This window comes from Nicotiana sylvestris, chromosome 1 (assembly GCF_000393655.2).
Source record: "Nicotiana sylvestris chromosome 1, ASM39365v2, whole genome shotgun sequence".
Classification (NCBI taxonomy): domain Eukaryota; kingdom Viridiplantae; phylum Streptophyta; class Magnoliopsida; order Solanales; family Solanaceae; genus Nicotiana; species Nicotiana sylvestris.
In genome coordinates, this window is record NC_091057.1 from 23,935,295 (window position 1) to 23,959,506 (window position 24,212).

The window sequence follows — 24,212 nt, forward strand, 5'->3', positions numbered from 1 at the left end:
GGGACATATTTGGCCCTTTTCCGTTTATTCTAATAGGGTACTTCTATAACAAAACAAGGAAAAGAAACTAAGTTCATTTCCTTGACACCATGGAACAAGATCAACCTGTGCAACAAACTATGAAAGAAAAAGAACTACAATTTTGCATAGGCCTGAACCTTTCATATACCTTCTAGATCATGTCTAGTTCCCTTAGGTGAGGAACTAGACCCCACACTGTTTAATCAAGACTTAATCCAACTTTATTTTTGGACCTAGAATGGATAGCTTTAGTTTTGAACCTAGAATACAACAACAACAACAACAACTACAACGACAATAAACCCAGTGTAATCCCACAAGTGGGGTCTGGGGAGGGTAGCGTGTACGCAGACATTACCCCTACCTTTAAGAAGGCAGAGAGGCTGTTTTCGGTAGACCCTCAGCTCACCAATAGAATGGATTTGTTTAATTGAGCTCAAAGTGCAGAACATACATAGCTCAAACAGCAGAACATACATCTAATAAAGAATGTAAACAAGCTATAGGGATTCAGCCCAGTATAATGAAAAGAAAACAGAATAGAAGAAGCACAAAGCACAAAATTATCCAAGTATTCTCCATATCCATAAAAGCAAAGCTTAATGTCACCAGTTGACTGTAAGTAACACAATAATTATTTCATCTAAGAGAGACGGTGTAACAAAGCTTATTATTATTATTTTTTAGAAAATATAGTTTGAAAACTAAAACCAAGACACATAGAGCAACCACACATTAACTAGTCATAAACTACAAGCTTCTTGTATTCATCACCAGAAATAGCAAGCTCCATAACGTCCACGGGATTGACGATTCCACCACCCTCCAAGAACATGGTCAACAGATTCTTAGAAAACCCACTCACAAGTGCTACACCACTCTGCTTCTCCAATACTGGAGTCGACCTTGAATCTCGAAGGTTCCAAAACACAATTTCTGGCACATTTTTGTATCCCTTCTCTACAAATTTCCGTTGTATTGCTTGATAATCCGTCTCCCATGCATTTTCAGATGCCTGATCAAACTCCATATCACTGAACACAAACAACCTCTTTATCATTTGATCCTCACTTAGTTTTCCTTCTACTGCCACTTCCAAAATTCTATCAAACACTTTCTGGAAGTTTGTGTTCATACCCCAATCCATACACCTGATAAATTCAGTCTTCTCTTTTAGAGTATCACCTTCAACTTTCTGCATTTCAGGATCAGCGCTAAACGTGATCAATTTTCCCTTCCACGGTTCCTCACTCAATTCTGAAACCAACACACCAAGTGCCACAGAAACCTCCATCGGTATCCCACTCATACTCCCAGAAACATCACATACCGCGATACAATTACTTAATTTTCCTTTCTTACAAAGATCATCAACCATTCTTTTCCACTGAAGTTCAGCTACTTCCCCACCATCTCCGTCGCTCAATGCCCCAATAATCTCATGTGGAAGCAACGCTCCGGCTGCAATTTTTGCCTTCCCTGACTTCACGTCCTCAAGATACTTGTCAAACCTCTCCTTGTCATGCTTCAAAAAGAGCTCCTTGTAGTTCTTCATCGCCACAGACGCCACCCTATTGTATGGTAACGAATTCCACTTCTTAGCACTCATGTACACCTCCGGCAACTCTAACGCCTTGTGTAAAGGCACGAGCACATCTTTTCTCAATCTATCTCTCACCCTATAAGCATAATGACCCTCCTCAACTCCATTGTACTCACTATAATTCTCCCTAGGAAACATCTTTTTCGCAATGCTCTCGCACATCAGAGTCGCCTTATCATACGACGAATCAACAGTCGGACACCATTTCGCAGACAAACTAATCTCATTAACTTTTCCCGAATTCAATTTCTCAATATCAGCCCTCAAAAGCTCAGCAAAAAAATCCGATATCTTATCATGTAAAAGCCTATAATTCCCATCGGAATAGTATTTTTCTAACGCCTTTTTCGCCTTAGCTCTCTCTTTTTCCTTCCTCAAACATCTTGCTTTCTCTTGTTCTGTCTTCATTTCTTCCTTTATTTCCTCCAAATTTTTCTTAATTTTCTCCTTCTTCTCCTCATTTCCTTCACTAGGCCTATTAACCCTCTTAAATCTACCCCGACCACGACCACGACCTCGCCATTGTTCTCTCTCCTCTTTCTCTTTTTGCCTCACAAACGGTCCTTCTAGAATTCTATACAAAATTTCTAGAAAATCCTTAAAGTACCCAAAATCAGCAAAGGCATGAACATTAAAAGCAAGGGTTTTAGGGTGAGTATAGTGTAACCAAAACGCTGCCGTATAAAACCCTTCTTTATCAGACTTACCGGTGCCTCTAACGCCCCTGAGATTGCAAATCAGTTTCAGAGCCGTTAAAGGGTTGTGAGCCCAAGCTAACTCCAGCCGTCCGATCAGATCATCGGGTGACGTGTCAGGCACCACGTGGAAGAAGAAATCCAAACATGGGTTGCCGGATGATATGAAAGTGGCTGAGTTATTTTCCGTCAAACCCCGCAGAGGAAGCTTCGAGAGATCGAGATTTAAGGTTTTATCAGTTAAATCGGTTATGGGATCGTCACCGGAGACGGGAATTTCAACGGCTGTTGACGGTGGTTCATAGCGGAGAGCCGGTGGACCAACTAGCAAAGAGGTTGATGACATTTTTTGAGAAATCAACGTGTCAAACGGTGGATTAAACGGAGGGAAGGACAATTTCTTCACAGAGAAGTTAACACGTTCTTATGTAGAATACTACTACTCTAAACACGTTTTTGACACGTTCATGTGGAACTGCAAAATGGAGGACCGCGATTTTATAGAGTATTGAATTTGAAGGCTAAAATAAGGTATTTGAAATTTCGAAACACAAAATTAGGATTTAAAATTCTAGATGACATATCAAGTCATTACACATATTCTTTATTTAACTTTTGAAAAATTAACTCAAGTTACACACTTGACAAGAGAAGTGGAATGGTTACTTATATTCAGGTTTATACCAATATCTATTATTTAGGGATAAAAGCATCTATTACACGTAGAGGCGGACCTACTCTTTGGATAGAGGGTTAACGGCCCTAGGCGTATGCCCGGAATCGAATTCGGAGGTCCCTAACTTGAGTTTTCGCTTTTGTCGAAAATTTGAAGTTTAAAGGTTTAATCAATATAATGGTTTGACCAATGTTTGACTTTATTGATACCGGGTCTGTATCTTGGTTCCGAAATTCGGTATAGGTCCATTACTATATTTATGACTTGTCTGCCAAATTTAGTGAGAACATAGTTAAATTAACGTGATTCGGACGTCCGGTTGTTAAAATAGAAATTCTAAAGTTTTCTGAAAATTTCATTTGGTTTGGTATTCGATTCGTAGTTCTAGGCGTTAGCGAGTTCGCATGAGGTTTTTGAACTTGTGTGCATATTTGGTTTTAGAGCCCCCAGGGCTCGGGTGAGTTTCGGATAGGCTACAGATGGTTTGAACTTAGAAAAATCTAGTGTTTGGACTTCATCTGGGGTTTGGTGTCTTCTTCTTCGCGATCGCGAAGGTACTCCCCCGATCGTGAAGGGTAACCTGGGTTGGGGGAGGATTTGTTCTACACGAACGCGGAGCGTTGGAGGGTCTGCTCTTCGCAAATGCGTAGAGTTAGTTAGGTTGGGCTAGGATCAGTAGGTTGTTAACGCGAACGCGAGCCTAGGCTCGCGAACGCAATGGTCAGGGGGGACAGATCATCGCGAACGCGTAGGCTAATCGAGCTGCTGCTTCGCGATCGCGTCAGGACCTTTGCGAACGCGAAGAAGGCCTGACGCCCATTGATTTAAATGTTCAAAAATGGGATTTCTTCCATTTTTCATAACCCTTCCATTAGAGCTCGGCCTAGGGGCGATTTTGAAGAGAAAACTCAAAATCAATTCATAGGTTTGTACACTTTAACTCATTTTCTTCTATTTCTAACATCACCCATTAATTTCTAGTCCTAATCTTTGTTCTTCTATGGTAGAAAATTAGGGATTTAGACCTCAATTTGAGGTCGGATTCTGAAACTAATTACATAATTGGGCTCGGGGTGAATGGGTAAATGAATTTTGGTCCGAACCTCGGGTTTTGTCCAAGCGGGCCCGGGGTCGATTTTTGACTTTTTGTGAAAAAGTGTAAAAATCCTAAGTTTATGCATTGTAATTGATTCCTTTAGCAATATTTGATATTATTGAGTCAATTGTGGTTAGATACGAGCGGTTTGGAGGTGGATTCTAAGGGAAAGGCCCCGGTAGAGCTCTTAGTTGACTGTGCAATAAGGTAAGTGTTGAGTTTAACCTTGATTTGAGGGAATTAGGAACCCTCGGACTATGTGCTATGTGAATTCCATGTGTGGCGGCGTATATGCGAGGTGACGAGTGCTTATACGCCGCCTAATTACTTGTTTTTCCTGATTTTCTGCTTTTTCTTAATTACTTTCTTCCATGTCTTAACTGTTATGTGCTTTAAATACCTTCCATGCTTTATTTGTGTGATGACCCAAAGGGTCATCTTTTATTTTAGAACTCGAATCCGTATTCCGAGGCCTTAAAACCCTCATTTTATCTCTCCTTGATTTGCATGCGCAACCCGGGCATGTATCCGGAATGCCCTTATGTGAAAAATTTATGAAAATGATGATTTTGGCCTAAAAAGTTGATTTTCATTGACTACGGTCAACGTTTTGGGTAAACGGATCCGAACCCGTGTTCCGACGGTCCTGGAGGGTCCGTAGTAAAATATGGGACACAGGCGTATGCCCGAAATCGAATTTCGAGGTCCCAAGCCCGAGAAATAAATTTTTGATGAAAATTGTAATACTGAAAAACCAAGAAATTGATTATGATTGATCTCGTTGGTACCGGGCCCGTATTTTGGTTTCGGAGCCCGGTACATGTCTAATATAATATTTAAGTCATGTGTGTGAAATTTGGTGAAAAACAGAGTTTATTTGACATGATTTAGACTTTGGGTTGAAGAAATAGAAGTTTTGAAACAATCTTGAAAATTTCATGTGTTTTGGCGTTAAATCCGTAGTTTTAGATGTTATTTTGGCGATTTGATTACACGAGTAAGTTCGTATGATGTTTTAAGACTTGTGTGCATTTTGGTTTGGAGCCCCGAGGGCTCGGGTGAGTTTCAGATAGGCTACGAAGTGATTTGAACTTATGAGAAATTGCTGGTATGCTTCAGGTCTGCAGACTTCGCAATTGCGAGGTCTGGTTCGCAAATGCTAGCCTCGCATTTGCGAGGCAGGGGAGGGAACTGGGTTGTTCGCAATTGCGAAGGATTTTACCGCATTTGCGAAGGTCCTAGTTCGCATTTGCGAAGGCAACATAAATGTGAGGGGTTCGCATTTGCGATGCCTTTCTCGCATTTGCGAGCTTCGCAAATGCGACATCTGCAGCTGATAACTTTGAACTTAGATGAGATTTTTCATTCATTCTCCCATTTTTCAAAACCTAAACTTCAAGAGGCGATTTTCCAAAGGCTAGTTCTTCCCCAAATCATAGGTAAATGATTCTTAGCTCATTTCTTCATCCTAGAATCTAGGGTTTTTCATGGTGGAATTGGGGATTTTTGGGTAGAACTTAGGAATTTCGAAATTTAGGAATTTAGACCTCAAATTGAGGTCGGATTTCAAAATCAATTGTATATCCGGGCTCGGGGGTGAATGGGTGAATAGGTTTTGGTCCGAACCTCGAGTTTTGACCAAGCGACCCCAGGGTCGATTTTTGACTTTTTGGAAAAAATGTTGGGAAACTTATAATCATGCATTGGAATTGATTTCTTTAGCGATAATTGATGTTACTAAGTTAATTATGACTAGATACAAGTGGATTGGAAGTGGAATCAAGAGGTAAAGTGGTAATTGAGCTTTGAATTGCCCGTTGGATTGAGGTAAGTGTTTGGTCTAACTTTGACTTGAGGGATTAGGGATCCCCAACTTAATTGTTATGTGAAATCTCATTGTGTGGCATATAGGTGTGGTGACGAGTACCTATGCGCCATCAAATTATTTGCTTAGCATGTTCCCTTCCCCGTTTCTAATAAATTGTCTTCTTGTTTAATTGCTACATGCTTATTGATGCTTCCATGTCTAATTGCTTCTTATTAGATGTTGTTTTTCTTTATTGAAGGTATTAATTGTTCCGTAGTTTTATTGTATTACATTATTGGTTCCAGTTGGTTTATTGGTGTTTCATGATATTTTGGTTGTTCTCGCTGTGTTGTAATAATTGATGAAGATTTCATATTTGTATAGATTTCCGTTTGGTTTGGTTTGAGGCATAGATGTTGTGGAGGGTTTGAGCTAAATTGTGAAATACTTGTTCTTATTGCATGATTGATACTGATATGGTGGGATCGGGTTGCACGCTGCAACTGGAGGAATAAGGGTGAAATGTGATTGTCTGGCGGGATCGGGTTGCACGCCGCAACAAGGAGTAATAAGGGTGGACATGTGGGATTGGGTTGCACGCCGCAATAGGAGGAATAAGGGTGATATATCGAGGAGTAATAAGGGTGGACTGGTGGCATCGGGTTGCATGCCGCAACAAGGAGTAATAAAGGTGATGTTCATATTATTACTGATTATATGGTGGGATCGGGATGCGCGCTGCATCATTTTGTTGTTTATGTAGTTTTCCACTACTATGATCTTATTCTGTAGCACCGTAACTTTCTTAAGGATTGGTCATAGTTGGGTACTGGCAAGATAATTGAGTTCCTCATTTATTTTTATTGCAAATTACTGTTCTATTTCGTTCCGTACTTTCTTTTTCTTTATTATCAACTGTATGCAGGTTATATTGTAAATGCGCCACCTTAGACTCATCACTACCTCGCCAAGGTTAGGCTCGGCACTTACCAGTACATGGGGTCAATTGAACTGATACTGCACTCTGCACTTTATGTGCAGATTTTGGAGCTGGTTGTGGCTGATCGAGAGGTCGGTTGCAGGCATTTACCAGGAGACCCAAGGTAGTCCTGCAGGCGTCCGCAGGCCCTGGCGTCCCCTCCTATGTTCTACATTTCTGTTTTAGTTACTTTCGAGACATATGTACTTTTCTTTCAGACCAATACTTGTTATTCATAGAATGTTCGTGAGTTGTGACACCAGTTTCTGGGTGGTAACTATTCGGTTTTGTTAATAGCATAAGGATAATCAGTTAATTATGTATTTCCGCTTTTATTTCCGTTGATTTAGTTTTGATAAATCCTAATTATAAAAAAAAGTAAAGGAAAATGGTGAATAGAACTCTAATGTTGGCTTGCATAGCGAGTGCGATGTTAGGCGCCATCACGGTCCCGGCGGTGGGAAATTCTAGTCGTGACAAGTTGGTATCAGAGCATTAGGTTGCCTAGGTCCCACAATTCACAAACAAGCTTAGTAGAGTCTGAGGGATCGGTACAGAGACGTCTGTACTTATCCCCCAGAGGCTACAGAGTTAATAACAATTTCACTTATCTCTCCTTGATTTGCATGCGCAACCCGGGCATGTATCCGGAATGCCCTTATGTGAAAAATTTATGAAAATGATGATTTTGGCCTAAAAAGTTGATTTTCATTGACTACGGTCAACGTTTTGGGTAAACGGATCCGAACCCGTGTTCCGACGGTCCTGGAGGGTCCGTAGTAAAATATGGGACACAGGCGTATGCCCGAAATCGAATTTCGAGGTCCCAAGCCCGAGAAATAAATTTTTGATGAAAATTGTAATACTGAAAAACCAAGAAATTGATTATGATTGATCTCGTCGGTACCGGGCCCGTATTTTGGTTTCGGAGCCCGGTACATGTCTACTCACACTCCGGAGCAGATGGCTCCCCAGTTTCAGAGTCCAACAGCTTAGCCATTTGGGGTAGTTTCGTTGGGTGTTGTAGCACAGACCAGCGATGGATCAGCTGTGTCTTCTGAGGCCTTGTAGAGATTGGATAGGTTTACCAAGCTTTTCACCACTAACTATGGCGGTACATCTTCAGAGGAACCCAGGACTATCTGGATAGTTGTCATGATGTGTTGCGGAACATGGGGATAATGGAGACTAATGGGGTCGACTTTGCTGCCTTTTGTTTGTTAGATTCTGCCAAGAAATATTGGAGGGATTTTTGTTTGGCTAGACCAGCTGGGTCACCTGTTTTGACTTGGCATCAGTTCTCTCAGCTATTTCTGGAGAAGTATCTTCCTATCACTCAGAGAGAGGACTATCGGAGGCAACTCGAGTGCCTTCAGCAGGGTTCTATGACCGTCACTCAATACAAGACCAGATTTGTTAATTTGGCCTGTGATTCTCTTCTTATACTTCCCACTAAGAGAGAGAGAGAGAGAGGAGGTTTATTTAGGGACTTGCTCAGCCTATCAGATTGCAGATGGCTAAGGAGTCAGAGAGTGAGATTTCTTTCCAGGATACAGCCAATGTGGCCAGATGAAATGAGATTGTTTTAGTTTAGGGGAATGGTCAAAGGTCTGACAAGAGGCCTCGTCACTCCGGTGGATTCAGTAGGGCCTCATCTGGAGGCCGGAGTACTTTTGGTAGGGGCCATTATCCCAGGCCATTTGATTCAGCACTTCAGACATCTCATGGAGCTTCAAGGGGTCATGGTCCTTATGTACCTCCTTCAGGGTAGCCAGCTTATAGTGCATCGCTAGCTCCTATCAGAGCATCTCCTCTTCAGAGTTATTATCGTGGTCAGTCGGCTCGTTAAGGTCAGCCGCAATATCAGGATGGATGTTTCGAGGGTGGTGAGTATAGGCATATCTAGAGGACCTGTCCGAGATTGGTGGGTGTTCAGCCACAGCAGCACGATTTTCGTGCCATGATCCCGGCAGCACCCGCTCAGTCAGCTAGAGGTAGGGGTCAGGGAGCCAGAGGTAGGGGTCAGCTCGCTAGAGGTGGAGGCCAGACCGTTAGAGGTGGAAGCCAGGCCGCTAGAGGTGGAGGCCAGCCAGTAGGAGGCCATCCCAGGGATATGGTTCAGAGTGGTGGGGCCTAGCCAGGCTTGAGGCTGAGTCCTCCGATGCTGTTATCACAGGTCTGTTTTGGTTTGTAGTAGAGATGTTTCAGTTCTATTTGATCCAGGGTCTACATACTCCTATGTATCTTTTTATTTTGCTTCATATTTGGTTGTGCCTCATGATTCTTTGAGTGTTCCCGTATATGTGTCCACACTGGTGGGGATTCTATTATTATAGATTGTGCCTACCGCTCGTGTGTGATTATTATTGGGTCTTGAGACTAGTGTAGATATCCTACTTCTTGATATGGTTGATTTGGATATTATTTTGGAGATGGATCGGCTGTCACCTTATCATGCTATATTGGATTGTCGCGCCAAGACTGTGACCTTAGCATTGTCGGGGTTGCCTCAATTGGAGTGGAGAGGGACTCCTGGTCCTTATACTAGTAGGGTTATCTCTTATATGAAGGCTCGACGTATGGTCGAGAAGGGGTGTTTGGCTTATTTGGCATATGTTCGTGATTCTAATGCAAAGCTTCCATGGATTCTGTACCAGTTGTTTGGGAGTTCCTAGTGTTATTTCCTACAGACCTGCCGGGGATGCCACCCAACAGGGATATCGACTTTTGCATTGATTTGGCTCTGGGTACTCAACCCATTTCTATTCCGTTGTACCGTACGGCCCCTCCAGAGTTGAAAGAATTGAAGGAGCAGTTGCAAGATTTGCTTGATAAGGGCTTTATTAGACCTAGTGTCTCGCCCTGGGGTGCGCCAGTGTTGTTTGTAAAGAAAAAGAATGGGTTGATGAGGATGTGCATAGACTATCGCCAGTTGAACAAAGTCACCATCAAGAACAAGTATCCATTGCCGAGGATTGATGACTTATTTGATCAGCTTCAGGGTGCCAAGGTGTTTTTGAAGTCGATTTGAGTTCTAGTTACCATCAGTTCAGGATTAGGGCATCCAATGTCCCTAAGACACCTTTTCGGACTCGATATGGGCGTTATGAGTTCCTGGTGATGTCATTTGGCTTGACAAATGCCCCAAAAACTTTTATGGATTTGATGAACCGGGTGTTCAAGCCCCATATATGCTAACATCTTCAGATCGTTCTTCAGACACTGAGAGATAGCCAGATATATGCTAAGTTTTCAAAATACGAATTTTGGTTGAGCTCAGTTACTTTCTTGGGTCACGTTGTATCAGCAGAGGGTATTCAGGTGGATCCTAAGAAGATTGAGGTAGTCAAGGACTGGACTAGACCCACATCAGCTACAGAATTCAGATATTCTTGGGTTTGACAGGTTATTACCATCAGTTTGTGGAGGGGTTTTCATCTATAGCAGCCTCAATGACCAGGTTGACTGAAGGGTGCCTCGTTCAGATGGTCGGACGAGTGTGGGGCGAGCTTTTAGAAGCTCAAGACAGCTTTGACTTTAGAGCCAGTGTTGGTGTTGTCCACAGGTTCAGTGCCCTATAAGTATATTGTGACGCATCTCGTATTAGGATTGGTGCAGTGTTGATGCATAATGGAAAGGTTATTGCATATGCTTCACGGCAGTTGAAGATTCATGAGAATAATTATCCAGTTCGTGACTTAGAGCTAGCAGCCATTGTTCACGCATTGAAGATTTGGAGGCATTATTTATATGGCGTGCCGTGTGAGGTGTTCACGGATCATAAGAGTTTGCAATATTTGTTCCAGTATAAGGAGCTCAATCTGAGGTAGCGAAGGTGGTTGAAGCTATTTAAAGACTATGATATCACCATCTTGTATCATCCCGGAAAGGCCAATGTGGTGGTCGATGCTTTGAGTAGGAAGTCAGCCAGTATGGGCAGCTTTGCATATATTCCAGTCGGTGAGAGACTGCTAGTATTAGATGTTCAGGCTTTGGCTAATCAGTTCGTGAGGTTGGATGTTTCTGAGCCTAGTTGTGTTTTAGCTTGCACAGTCACTCGGTCTTCCTTGTTTGAGCGTATCAGGGAGCAGCAGTATGATGATCCTCATTTGCTTGTCCTTATGGACATAGTGCGGCACAGTGATGCCAAGCAGGTTACAGTTGGAGATGATAGAGTTTTGAGGATGTAGGGTCGTGCTTGTGTGCCTAATGTAGAGGGGCTTCGTGAGTTGATTCTACATGAGGCCTATAGTTCTCGGTATTCTATTCATCCGGGCACCGCTAAGATATATCAGGACTTGCGGCAGCATTATTGGTGGAGGAGGATGAAGAAGGATATTGTTGCATATGTAGCTCGGTGTGTGAATTATCAGTAGGTAAAGTACGAGCAATAAAGACCTGGTGGTTTGCTACAGAAGATTGAGATTCCTGAGTGGAAGTGGGAGCGTATCACTATGGATTTCGTTGTTGGACTCCCACGGACTCAGAGGAAGTTCGACGCAGTTTGGGTTATTGTGGATATACTGACTAAGTCAGCGCATTTCATTCTTGTGGTAGTTTCCTATTCTTCGGAGCGGTTGGTAGAGAATTATATTTGTGAGATCGTTCTTACGAATGACGGTCGTGCTCGTCTTGGACTTGGCGGTGCCCTTTGGGTCGGCCATGCTCATGCGATGCCGGCGTCAATAAGGAATGCTACCTGGTTGATCCTGCCAGTAGTCATATGCTTGTCTCAAAGATTAAGCCATGCATGTGTAATGTCATGGGCGGCTTTCCAGCCGTGCCCCATGACCCCTTGGGCGCGCCCCGTGGCGTCCTAGCAAGCCTTCCAATGCCTAGCGCCACGGACGGCCCCGTGGTCTTGGTCGCGCCAAGTGACAAGCGCGCATGTGCCTCTGTCGCCCCACCGATATCCCTCGCCAGCGCCCAACCGCAGGCAGATGCCAACAGCGCCGCGCGCGCAGACAATGCCGCGCGCGCAGATCCTGATGCCAAAGACTATGCTGCCGACAACGGCCATGTTTTCTGCCTTATAGCAAACTAAGTCTTTTTCATTGTAAATATAGAGTAGTTTTATTCCATGTAATTTCATTATGTTTCTCTAGCTTAATCAAGTCTAGTCTTGTAGCTTTGGATTATTTTTTTTAAGCATTATTAAGGGGGACCAAACAATCAAAACTTTCTAGCAAGCAAACAATTCTCTGTACTGGTGTCTCTCCCCCTCGACACCGCATTTCCTTTCTGTAATAGCTTTCATTAATGCAATCAAGCTTTCTTTCATTCTCAATTCTCATTCCTGTTCTCTCAATTTCTCTTGACATTGGTTTTCCCGTACGGCACTGACAATCTAGTCTAGCGTACGGAGGGGACCTCAGTTGGCGGACAGCAACTGCACTGACATCAGTTGCTTAGCCTTACGTCGCCCTTCCAAGGAATCTCAGGAAGGCGCCGCGTAACAGTTGGTATCAGAGCCTAGGCTCGACATCGGACGAGGGAACGCATTGCCATTACCACCATTTCTGACCATGGTGAATCATGGGGACCGCATTGCGGCCCTTGAACAGACGGTTGACGGATTACTGCCCATCATGGATACGGTGCCTGAACTAAGAACCAGCCTAGGGCAAAGGTTGGATGACCTGGACCGCAGGGTGCTCCAGGCCGAAGTTGACATAGAAAACATCAGTCGTGACTCCGAGGGAGATCGGCAAACGGCAGCCACAGAGGCAGCCGAAATTTTTGGCAAATTCGAGGGACTCCAACAGGAGCGTGCCGAGGATTTAGCTTACAGGGCACAAGAGGCAGATAGGGTGACTGCCATGCAACAAACTATTGACGACTTGACAGACAAGCTCAATGTTGTCAATGCTGCCTTACAGGGCCTACTGCGAGGCGGTGGAAACCAGGTCGGGGGCGCTGCAAACCCCACCTCCGCGACACAAAAATTGAAAATTCCTGAGCCAAAGCCATACAGTGGAGCTAGGAATGCCAAGGAAGTGGAGAACTTCATTTTTGATGTCGAACAATATTTTGATGCTGTTGGGGGCCTAGAAGAAGCCAAGAAGGTAGCAACTGCTGCCATGTATCTTCAGGGTGATGCTAAACTCTGGTGGCGGGTGAAATACGAAGCTATCAAGGCCGGTGAAGATGCTCTCGAAACATGGGCAGAACTGAAGGCAGCCATCCGCCTACAATTCTTCCCCGAGAATGTTGAATACAATTCAAGGAGAAAGCTACGGGAGCTCCGTCAGACCAAATCTGTGCGGGACTACGTGCGGGAATTCTCCGCGCTCATGCTAAGCATACGCGACATGGGGGACAAAGACAAGCTCTTTACTTTCCTAGAAGGGCTGAAACCTTATGCCCGTATGGAGCTACAAAGGCAACGGGTAGATACCCTGCCCAAGGCGATCCAAGCAGCTGAATGCCTTGGGGACTATCAAATGGAAGCCCGGAAGGATAGGCCTCAACCGCCTACCCGAGCGGGATTCAAAGGGGGCCAGTCTAGCAATGGTGGCCCTAGCAGAAGTGGGGGAGATCGAAGCTCAACCAAACCTAAGGCTCCCTCCACAGGCAGCAACAGTGCTGCATCTAACAACAATGATCGGGGGAGGAAGCCTCCTTCAGGGTGCCGTCATTGTGGCGGACCACATTGGAACAATGAGTGCCCACATGCACAGATGAATGCCCATCAGACTTTTGATGATGGGACAGATGACGATTCAGACGATGCGGATCAGACTGAACCCGTAGGTGCCTTCAATGCAATTGTTGGCTCCATTTCTGAGGCATTAGCAGAGACTAGTGCTGGTATCCGTAAGAAGAAGGACCCATGTCCCGTCACCAAGAAAGGGAAAAAGAAGGCGGATGATGAGACTCCTCTTAAGCACGAGAGGACCTTAATGTTCGTTGAGATGAAGGTGAATGGCAAGCCCATTCGGGCCATGGTAGACACGGGTGCTACCCACAACTACTTAGCCTCGACTCAGGTGGAGCGCCTTGGTCTAGTCGTAGGGAAAGGTAGAGGCCGTGTCAAGGCTATCAACTCACCTCCCCAGCCAGTGGGTGGAATAGCCAAAGAAGTACCGATGAAGCTTGGCCCTTACGAAGGAAAATTCAACTTGCGTGTGGTGATCATCGATGACTTCGAGTTGATAGTTGGATTGGAATTCCTGAGGCAAACCAACACCATGCCTGTACCGTATGCTGACATGTTACTGATGATGGGAGCAAACGGGGCCAAGCCCTGCGTTATCCCGTGCATGCCCATGAAGATGGCCGTTGAAAACATCTCGGCCTTGCAGTTGAAGAAGGGGGTCAAAAGAAACGAACCTACGTTCCTGGCAACCCTCTGCATCGAAGATGTAGAATGCTCCTCGGGTCCCATTCCTGAACCCGTGAAGGAGCTACTACTAGAGTTTGAAGATGTCATGCCACAAGACATGCCAAAGCGACTACCGCCTAGGCGCACTGTGGATCATGAAATTGAGCTGGTGCCGGGCGCGAAGCCACCTGCCCGGGCGCCTTACAGAATGTCACAACCCGAACTCACCGAGCTTCGGAGACAATTGACGGAAATGCTAGACACAGGGATTATCGTGCCCTCCAAATCCCCATACGGGTCCCCTGTGCTATTCCAAAAGAAACATGATGGTAGTCTACGACTCTGTGTGGACTATCGGGCTCTAAACAAAATTACTGTGAAGAACAAGTACCCTATTCCGTTAATGGCAGACTTGTTCGATAGACTGGGTGGCGCGACAGTGTTCACCAAAATAGATCTGAAGACAGGTTATTGGCAAGTTCGGATTGCAGAGGGTGATGAGCACAAGACGACCTGTGTGACAAGATATGGCTCGTACGATTTCCTAGTTATGCCATTCGGCTTGACTAACGCCCCAGCTACATTTTGCACTTTGATGAACCAAGTCTTCCGGGAGTACATTGATGAATTCGTGGTGGTCTACTTGGATGACATTGTGGTATATAGCAAAACATTGGAGGAACACCTGATGCACTTGCGGAAGGTCCTAGCTCGATTGCGGGAGCATGAACTATATGCGAAGCTATCTAAGTGCTCCTTTGCTCAAAAGCAAATTGACTTCCTCGGACATGTCATTGGGGAAGGGCGAATCAAGATGGACCAGCAGAAGATTCAGGCAATCACAGATTGGCCGCCACCTAAGGATATCCATGCCTTGAGGGCGTTCCTTGGTCTATGCAATTTCTATCGGCGCTTCGTGAAAAACTACTCCCTCATTGCAGTACCATTGACAGAACTCCTCAAGAAGATCACGCCTTGGGAATGGGGACCCAAGCGAGCGGAGGCCTTTAATGCATTGAAAGCGGCTATGTCTAGTAGCCCCGTCTTGGCCCTTCCTGATCTGGCCAAGCCATTCGAAGTACAAACAGATGCATCTGACTATGCCCTCGGTGGCGTCTTGCTACAAGAAGGGCATCCTGTGGCGTACGAGAGCCGGAAGCTAAAAGATGCAGAGCGGCGCTATGCCGCCCATGAGAAAGAATTATTGGCTGTCGTCCACTGCTTGCGCCTCTGGAGGCACTATCTGCTGGGAACCCCGTTCGTGGTCAAGACAGACAACACAGCTGTTAGCCATTTCATGACCCAGCCGAAGTTGAATGGTCGACAGGCCAGGTGGCAGGAACTCCTAGCTGAATTCCACTTCAACCTGGAATACCGAAGTGGGAAGACCAATCATGTTGCTGATGCGCTCAGTCGGAGAGCTGATCTAGCATCAGTGTGCTTACTCGCCACCCTAAGGGGGAGCGAGGTAGCCACCTCCATCAAGGACCAGATACAAGATCTACTCATCAGAGATCCTGCTTCACAGTATTTGGTTGATTTGGTAGGACAAGGCAAGACTCGCCAGTTCTACATGGAAGATGGTTTTCTGAAAGTGAAAGGGAACCGACTTTATGTTCCTAAAGGAGGAGATCTACGAAGGACTCTTCTAGCGGAATGTCATGATACTCTGTGGGCCGGCCATCCCGGTGAAGAACGCACCATGGCGTTACTTCGCCGTGCATATTATTGGCCTCAAATGGCCGATGACGTTGCTCAGTATGTGAAGACTTGTCTAGTATGCCAGAAGGACAAGTCAGACCGCTTAACACAGGCGGGACTTTTGGAACCACTAGCTGTCCCAAAGAGACCTTGGGAAAGTGTTTCCCTGGATTTCATCACCGGATTGCCCAAGGTCGGGGATCTAACAACTATCTTGGTTGTGGTAGATCGGTTTTCCAAATATGCTACCTTTATTGCTGCCCCACAATATATATCAGCAGAAGATACAGCTCGACTCTTCTTCTCTCATGTCGTCAAATATTGGGGCCTACCCAAAGATATTGTTAGTGATCGTGACTCACGCTTCACTAGCAACTTTTGGACCCAACTCTTTAAGTGTCTTGGGTCGAAGCTGAATCACAGCTCAAGTTTTCATCCGCAATCTGATGGACAGACGGAGCGGTTCAATGGTATGTTGGAGGAATATTTGCGTCATTTTGTAACCGGATCGCAGAAGAATTGGGTGAAGCTTCTGGATGCTGCTCAACTGTGTTTCAATTCACAAAAGAGCTCTAGTACAAACAAAAGCGCTTTTGAAATTGTTACCGGACAGCAACCGCTACTCCCACACACCGTCAATGCACCAAATATGTCTAAATCTCCTCGAGCTGCTAGCTTCTCTAAAGAGTGGAAGCAAAATTTGGAGATAGTGCGGAGCTATCTTGTCAAGGCTCAAAAGCGGATGAAGAGGCATGCTGATCAGAATCGTCGCTTTGTTGAATACCAAGTAGGAGACAAAGTGATGGTCAAAATTCCAAAACGTTACTTATTTGCAGGGGTCCATGACCCTCGCTTATTGCAAAAATATATTGGACCCTTGTCCATTGAAAGGCGTATTGGGAAAGTTGCATACCGGGTGGATACCCCAGCTTGGTGGAAAATTCATCCTGTTTTTCATGTCAGCCTCCTGAAACCTTTTCGGGAAGATACAGAGGATCCTTCAAGGAGCCAGCTCACAATACCCAGTATTCGAGGGCCCAATTCAACCGGGAAGAGGCGTGTTGAAGCTATCCTTGATGATAGAGTGATTCATGCCTCAAGGAAAGATCACCAGGAGTTCTTGGTGAAATGGCAGGGCTGTGATACAGAGGAGAACACTTGGGAGAGGGGAACAAACCTCAAAGCCTACAAGAGCCTAATTGAAGATTATCTTGCAAGTAAGGCGCCGAGGACGTCGCCAACTCAGGTGGGGGAGAATGTCATGGGCGGCTTTCCAGCCGTGCCCCATGACCCCTTGGGCGCGCCCCGTGGCGTCCTAGCAAGCCTTCCAATGCCTAGCGCCACGGACGGCCCCGTGGTCTTGGTCGCGCCAAGTGACAAGCGCGCATGTGCCTCTGTCGCCCCACCGATATCCCTCGCCAGCGCCCAACCGCAGGCAGATGCCAACAGCGCCGCGCGCGCAGACAATGCCGCGCGCGCAGATCCTGATGCCAAAGACTATGCTGCCGACAACGGCCATGTTTTCTGCCTTATAGCAAACTAAGTCTTTTTCATTGTAAATATAGAGTAGTTTTATTCCATGTAATTTCATTATGTTTCTCTAGCTTAATCAAGTCTAGTCTTGTAGCTTTGGATTATTTTTTTTAAGCATTATTAAGGGGGACCAAACAATCAAAACTTTCTAGCAAGCAAACAATTCTCTGTACTGGTGTCTCTCCCCCTCGACACCGCATTTCCTTTCTGTAATAGCTTTCATTAATGCAATCAAGCTTTCTTTCATTCTCAATTCTCATTCCTGTTCTCTCAATTTCTCTTGACATTGGTTTTCCCGTACGGCACTGACAATCTAGTCTAGCGTACGGAGGGGACCTCAGTTGGCGGACAGCAACTGCACTGACATCAGTTGCTTAGCCTTACGTCGCCCTTCCAAGGAATCTCAGGAAGGCGCCGCGTAACAGTTGGTATCAGAGCCTAGGCTCGACATCGGACGAGGGAACGCATTGCCATTACCACCATTTCTGACCATGGTGAATCATGGGGACCGCATTGCGGCCCTTGAACAGACGGTTGACGGATTACTGCCCATCATGGATACGGTGCCTGAACTAAGAACCGAGGATGTAGGGTCGTGCTTGTGTGCCTAATGTAGAGGGGCTTCGTGAGTTGATTCTACAGGAGGCCTATAGTTCTCGGTATTCTATTCATCCGGGAACCGCTAAGATATATCAGGACTTGCGGCAGCATTATTGGTGGAGGAGGATGAAGAAGGATATTGTTGCATATGTAGCTCGGTGTGTGAATTATCAGTAGGTAAAGTACGAGCAATAAAGACCTGGTGGTTTGCTACAGAAGATTGAGATTCCTGAGTGGAAGTGGGAGCGTATCACTATGGATTTCGTTGTTGGACTCCCACGGACTCAGAGGAAGTTCGACGCAGTTTGGGTTATTGTGGATATACTGACTAAGTCAGCGCATTTCATTCTTGTGGTAGTTTCCTATTCTTCGGAGCGGTTGGTAGAGAATTATATTTGTGAGATCGTTCGTCTGCATGGTGTGCCCGTGTCTATCATTTCTGATCAAGGTACACAGTTTACCTCGCATTTCTAGAGGCAGTACATTGTGAGTTGCGTATGCGGGTCGATTTGAGCACATCGTTTCATCCTCAGACGAACAGACAGTCCGAGCGTACTATTTAGATCTTGGAAGATATGTTTTGCGCCTGTGTTATTGACTTTGGAGGTTCTTGGGACCAGTTCTTTCCGTTAGCGGAGTTTGCCTACAATAACAGTTAGTAGTTGAGCATCCCAATGGCTCCCTATGAGGCGTTTTATGGTAGACAGTGTCGATCACCGGTTGGGTGGTTTGAGCCGGGGGAGGCTTAGTTATTGGGTACAGATTTAGTGCAGGATGCCTTAAATAAGGTTAAGATCATTCAAGCAAGAATTTGTACAGCTCAGCCCAGGCAAAAGAGTTATGCCGACCATAAGGTTCGTGACGTGGCATTCATGGTCGGAGAGAGAGTGTTGCTTCTAGTATCACCCATGAAGGATGTGATGCGGTTTTGGAAGAAGGGCAAGTTAAGCCCTAGGTTCATTAGGCCTTTTGAGATTCTTCGGAGAGTGGGTGAGGTGGCTTACGAGCTTGCTTTTTCCACCAGGTTTATCAAAAGTACATCTAGTGGTTCAGGTGTCCATGTTTCAGAAGTATCACGACGATCCCTCCCATGTGTTAGACTTCAGCACAGTCTAGTTGGACAACGATTTAACCTACGAGGAGGAGCCGAAAGCTATTCTAGACCGGCAGGTTCGTTAGTCGAAATCGAAGAGTTACCCTTTGGTTCGTGTGCAGTGGAGAGGTCAGCCTGTTGAGGCAATTACCTGAGAGTCTGAGTCTGATATGCGAAGCAGATATCCTTATCTTTTCACTGGCTCAAGTACTTTTCTATGTCCGTTCGAGGACGAACACTTGTTTTATAGGCGGAGAATGTGATTACCCAAAGGGTCATCTTCTGTTTTAGAACTCGAATCCGTGTTTTGAGGCCTTAAAACCTCATTTTATACCTCCTTGATTTGCGTGTGCAGTCCAGGTGTGTATCCAGAAAGCCCTTATGTGAAAAATTTATGAAAATGATGATTTTCGGCCTAAAAAGTTGATTTTTATTTACTTTGGTCAACGTTTTGGGTAAACGGGCCCGGACCTGTGTTCCAACGATCCCGGAGGGTCCGTAGTAAAATATGGGACCCGGGCATATGCTCGGAATCGAATTTCGAGGTGCCAAGCCCGAGAAATGAATTTTTGATGAAAATTGTGATTTTGAAAATCTAAGGAATTAAAGAAATTGATTAATGATTGATCTCGTTGGTATCAGGCTTGTATTTTGGTTCCAGAGCCTGGTACAGATCTAATATAATATGTAAGTCATGTCTGTGAAATTTGGTGAAAACGGAGTTTATTTGATGTGATTCGGACCTTGGGTTGAGGAAATAGAAGTTTTGAAACTATCTTGAAAATTTCATGTGTTTTGGTGTTAAATCCGTAGTTTTAGATATTATTTTGACGATTTGATCACACGAGCAAGTTCGTATGATATTTTAAGACTTGTGTGCATATTTGGTTTGGAGCCCTGAGAGCTCGGGTGAGTTTTGGATAGGCTACAAAGTGATTTGGACTTATGAGAAATTGCTGGTATGCTTAAGGTCTGCAGACTTTGCAATTGTGAGGTCTAGCTCGCAAATGCGAGCCTCGCATTTGCGATGATTGTTCACATTTACGATGAGGGGAAGGAATTGGGTTGTTCGAAATTGCGAAGGATTTTACAGCATTTACGAAGGTCCAAGTTCGCATTTGTCACAGGAGCTTCGCATTTGTGAAAGCAGCAGAAATGCGAGGGGTTCGCATTTGCGATGCCTTTCTCGGATTTGCGAGCTTCGCAAATGCGAAGCTCAGGCAAATGTGACATTTGCAGCTAATAACTTTGGACTTAGATGGGATTTTTCATTCATTCTCCTATTTTTCAAAACCTAAACTTCAAGAGGCGATTTTCCAAAGGCTAGTTCTTCCTCAAATCATAGGTAAATGATTCTTAACTCATTTCTTTCAATCTTTTACTTCTTTTAGGGTTTTTCATGGTGGAATTGGGGATTTTTGGGTCAAACTTAGGAATTTTGAAATTTGAGAATTTAGACCTCAAATTAAGGTCGGATTTCAAAACCAATTGTATATCCGGGCTCGGGGGTGAATGGGTTTTGGTCCAAACCTTGAGTTTTGACCAAGCGGGCTCGGGGTCGATTCTTGACTTTTTGGGGAAAATGTTAGGAAACTTATAATCATTCATTGGAATTGATTTCGTTGGCGATAATTGATGTTACTAAGTTAATTATGACTAGATACGAGTGGATTGGAGGTGGAATCGAGAAGTAAAACGGTAATTGAGCTTTGAATTGCCCGCTGGATTGAGGTAAGTGTTTGGTCTAACTTTGACTCGAGGGATTAGGGATCCCCAACTTAATTGTTATGTGAAATCTCATGTGTGTTGCGTATAGGTGTTGTGACGAGTGCCTATGCGCCGCCAAATTATTTGCTTAGCATGTTCCCTTCCCCGTTTCTAATATATTGTCTTCCTGTTTTAACTGCTACATGTTTATTGATGCTTCCATGTCTAATTGCTTCTTGTTAGATGTTGTTTTTTTTATTGAAGGTATTAATTGTCCCATAGTTTCATTGTATTACATTATTTGTTCCAATTAGACATGGAAGCATCAATAAGCATGTAGCAGTTAAAACAGAAAGACAATATATTAGAAACGGGGAAGGGAACATGCTAAGCAAATAATTTGGAGATGTTGTTTTTCTTTATTAAAGGTATTAATTGTCCCGTAGTTTCATTGTATTACATTATTTGTTCCAGTTGGTTTATTGGTGTTTCATGATACATTTTGGTTGGTCTCGCTGTGTAGTAATAATTGATGAAGATTTCATATTTGTATAGATTTCCGTTTGGTTTGGTTTGAGGCATAGATGTTGTGGAGGGTTTGAGCTAAATTATGAAATACTTGTTCTTATTGCGTGATTGATACTGATATGTTGGGATTGGGTTGCATGCCGCAACAGGAGGAATAAGGGTGAAATGTGATTGATTGGTAGGATCGGGTTGCACGTCGCAACAAGGAGTAATAAAGGTGGACAAGTGGGATCGGGTTGCACACTGCAACAGGAGGAATAAGGGTGATATATCGAGGAGTAATAAGGTTGGATTGGTGGGATTGGGTTGCACGCCGCAACAAAGAGTAATAAGGTTGATGTTCATATTGTTACTGATTATATGGTAGGATCGGGATACGTGCCGCATCATTTATTGTTTATGTATTTTTCCTATGATGTGATCCTATTCTATAGCACTGTAACTCTCTTAAGGATTAGTTATAGCTGGGTACTAGCAAGATAACTGAGTTCCGTATTTATTTTTACTGCAAATTACTGTTCCATTTCGTTTTGTACTTCTTTTTGCTTTATTATCAACTATATGCAGGTTATATTGTATATGCCATGCCTTAGCCTCGTCACTACCTCGTCGAGGTTAGGCTTGGCACTTACCAGTACATGGGGTCGATTGTATTGATACTGCACTCTGCACTTTCTGTGCAGATTTTGGAGCTGATTCCGGCTAATCGAGAGGTCGGTTGCAGGCATTCACCAGGAGACCCAAGGTAGTCCTACAGGCATCCGCAGGCCCTGGAGTTCCCTCCTATGTTCTACATTTCTTTTTAAATTACTTTCGAGACAGATGTACTTTTCTTTCAGACCAATAGTTGTAGTTATTCATAGAATGTTCGTGAGTTGTGACACCAGTTTCTGGGTGGTAACTGTTCGGTTTTGTTAATAGCTTAAGGATAATCAGTTAATTATGTATTTCTGCTTTTATTTCTGTTGATTTAGTTTTGATAAATCCTAATTATAAAAAAAAGTAGATGAAAAAGGTGAATAGAACTCTAACGTTGGCTTGCCTAGCGAGTGCGATGTTAGGCGTCATCACGGTCCCGATGGTGGGAAATTTGGGTCGTGACAATTTGCTACTTGTTAATCATTGTTCGTCGTGTTAAAAATGTTAGACCTTTCCATGTTTACATGACTCGTTGTTATGTGCCTTAATTGACTTAATTGCACCTTTGTTATTGTCATTTACTAGACTTGTCTTGTAGTGTAGTATTATATATATATGAATTCCTAAGTTGGTACAAGGTTTCCTTTATGGTTCCACTTCATATTCATCAATCTTAGAGATTCTTGTGAGTTGAACTATTAATTTGCACTCATTGAATAGTTGATACTGATATGGTGGGATCGGGTTGCACGCTGCAACAGGTGAAATAAGCTTGGATTGATACGGAGGAATAAGAGTGAATTTGTACTGATACGGTGGGATCGAGTTACACGACGCAATAGGTGAAATAAGGGTAGATTGATACTGTGAAATAAGGGTGAATCATGATACTGATTTTGTTATATAGTGGGATCAGGTTATGCGCTGCAACATACATTTATTTATAATTGTTTATACTGTTAAGGTGGAATAAGGAAGGATTGTATTGTACGGTGGGATCGGGTTGCGCGCTGCAATATCCTATGTGTTTCTATTTCCTTGGGTTGTGTTGGTTTTCGGTATTTCCATTTGAAACTCTAAGGATTGGTAATTCTGATCGTCACTGGTTTATTTCTTTGAGGCTTTAGCTATTATCTTTAGTTAACTATCTTATTTTGTTCCATATTTCCTTCTCTTGTCTTTATTATATACTGCGTGCAGTTTGTACTGTAAATGACCTACCTTAGCCTCGTCACTACTTCGTCAAGGTTAGATTCAGCACTTACAGAGTACATGGGATCGATTGTACTCATACTACATTTTGTACTTCTTGTGCAAATTTTGGAGTCGGTCCCAGCGACGGTTATTAGCGTGCTCGGATTGGATAGCTTTATGGAGACTTGAGGTACAACTGCTCAATGTCCGCAGCACCTAGAGTCCCCTCTCCTTTTATTCAGCTGTGTACTTTCCTTCAGACAACTTTATGTTTATTCAGGCCCTTGTTTGTACTATTATAGTAGCTCGTGCACTTGTGATACCGGGTCCAGGGTTGTATCAGATATTTTAGTTGTTATAGTTTCCATGCTTTACTTTGGATTATTACAGTTATTTCAGTTCTTTCTCATTATTTAATTTAAACTGTTGAAAAATGGATAAATTGTTTTAACATTGTCTTGCCTAGCAAGTAAAATGTTAGGCGCCATCACGGTCCCGAAGGTAGGAATTCTGGGTCGTGAAAAGTTGGTATCAGAGCACTAGGTTACATAGGTCTCACGAATCACGAGCAAGATTATTAGAGTCCGAAGGATCAGTACAGAGACGTCTGTACTTATCTTCTAGTGGCTATGGAGTTTAGGAACAATTTCACTTCTATTCTTCTCTGTCGTGCGACTTTATTCTATCATTGACGATTGAATTTTTCTATTCTTATCTTCTCGTAGATGGAGAGAACACGTACTACATCCTCAGCTGGACAGCAGCCGGAGCCCCCGGTGGCAGCTCTTACAGGGGGCAGAGGTTGAGGCCGAGGTCGCGCCAGAGACTGAGGCAGAGGCAGAGCTCAGCCTAGAGCTCGAGTAGCAACACCAGAAGTGGAGCCTCAGGTAGATTTTGATGAGGAGGTTCCAGCTCAGACTGTACCTGTTGGACCAACTCAGGTCTCGGAGAGGTTCATCGCCACCCTAGTGCTTCAAGACGCTCTAGTCCATTTGGTAGGCCTTATGGAAAGTATG

At 44.2% G+C, this 24,212-nt stretch overlaps 1 protein-coding gene across 1 annotated transcript; it reads right to left on the bottom strand.

The window, feature by feature from the left end:
- Positions 1-584: 584 nt before the first annotated feature.
- Positions 585-2,821, bottom strand: LOC104237820 (uncharacterized). Its single transcript, XM_009792050.2, has one exon. The coding sequence runs from the start codon at positions 2,663-2,665 to the stop codon at positions 761-763; it is 1,905 nt and encodes a 634-aa protein (XP_009790352.1). The 5' UTR covers positions 2,666-2,821; the 3' UTR covers positions 585-760.
- Between the last annotated feature and the right edge of the window lie 21,391 nt (positions 2,822-24,212).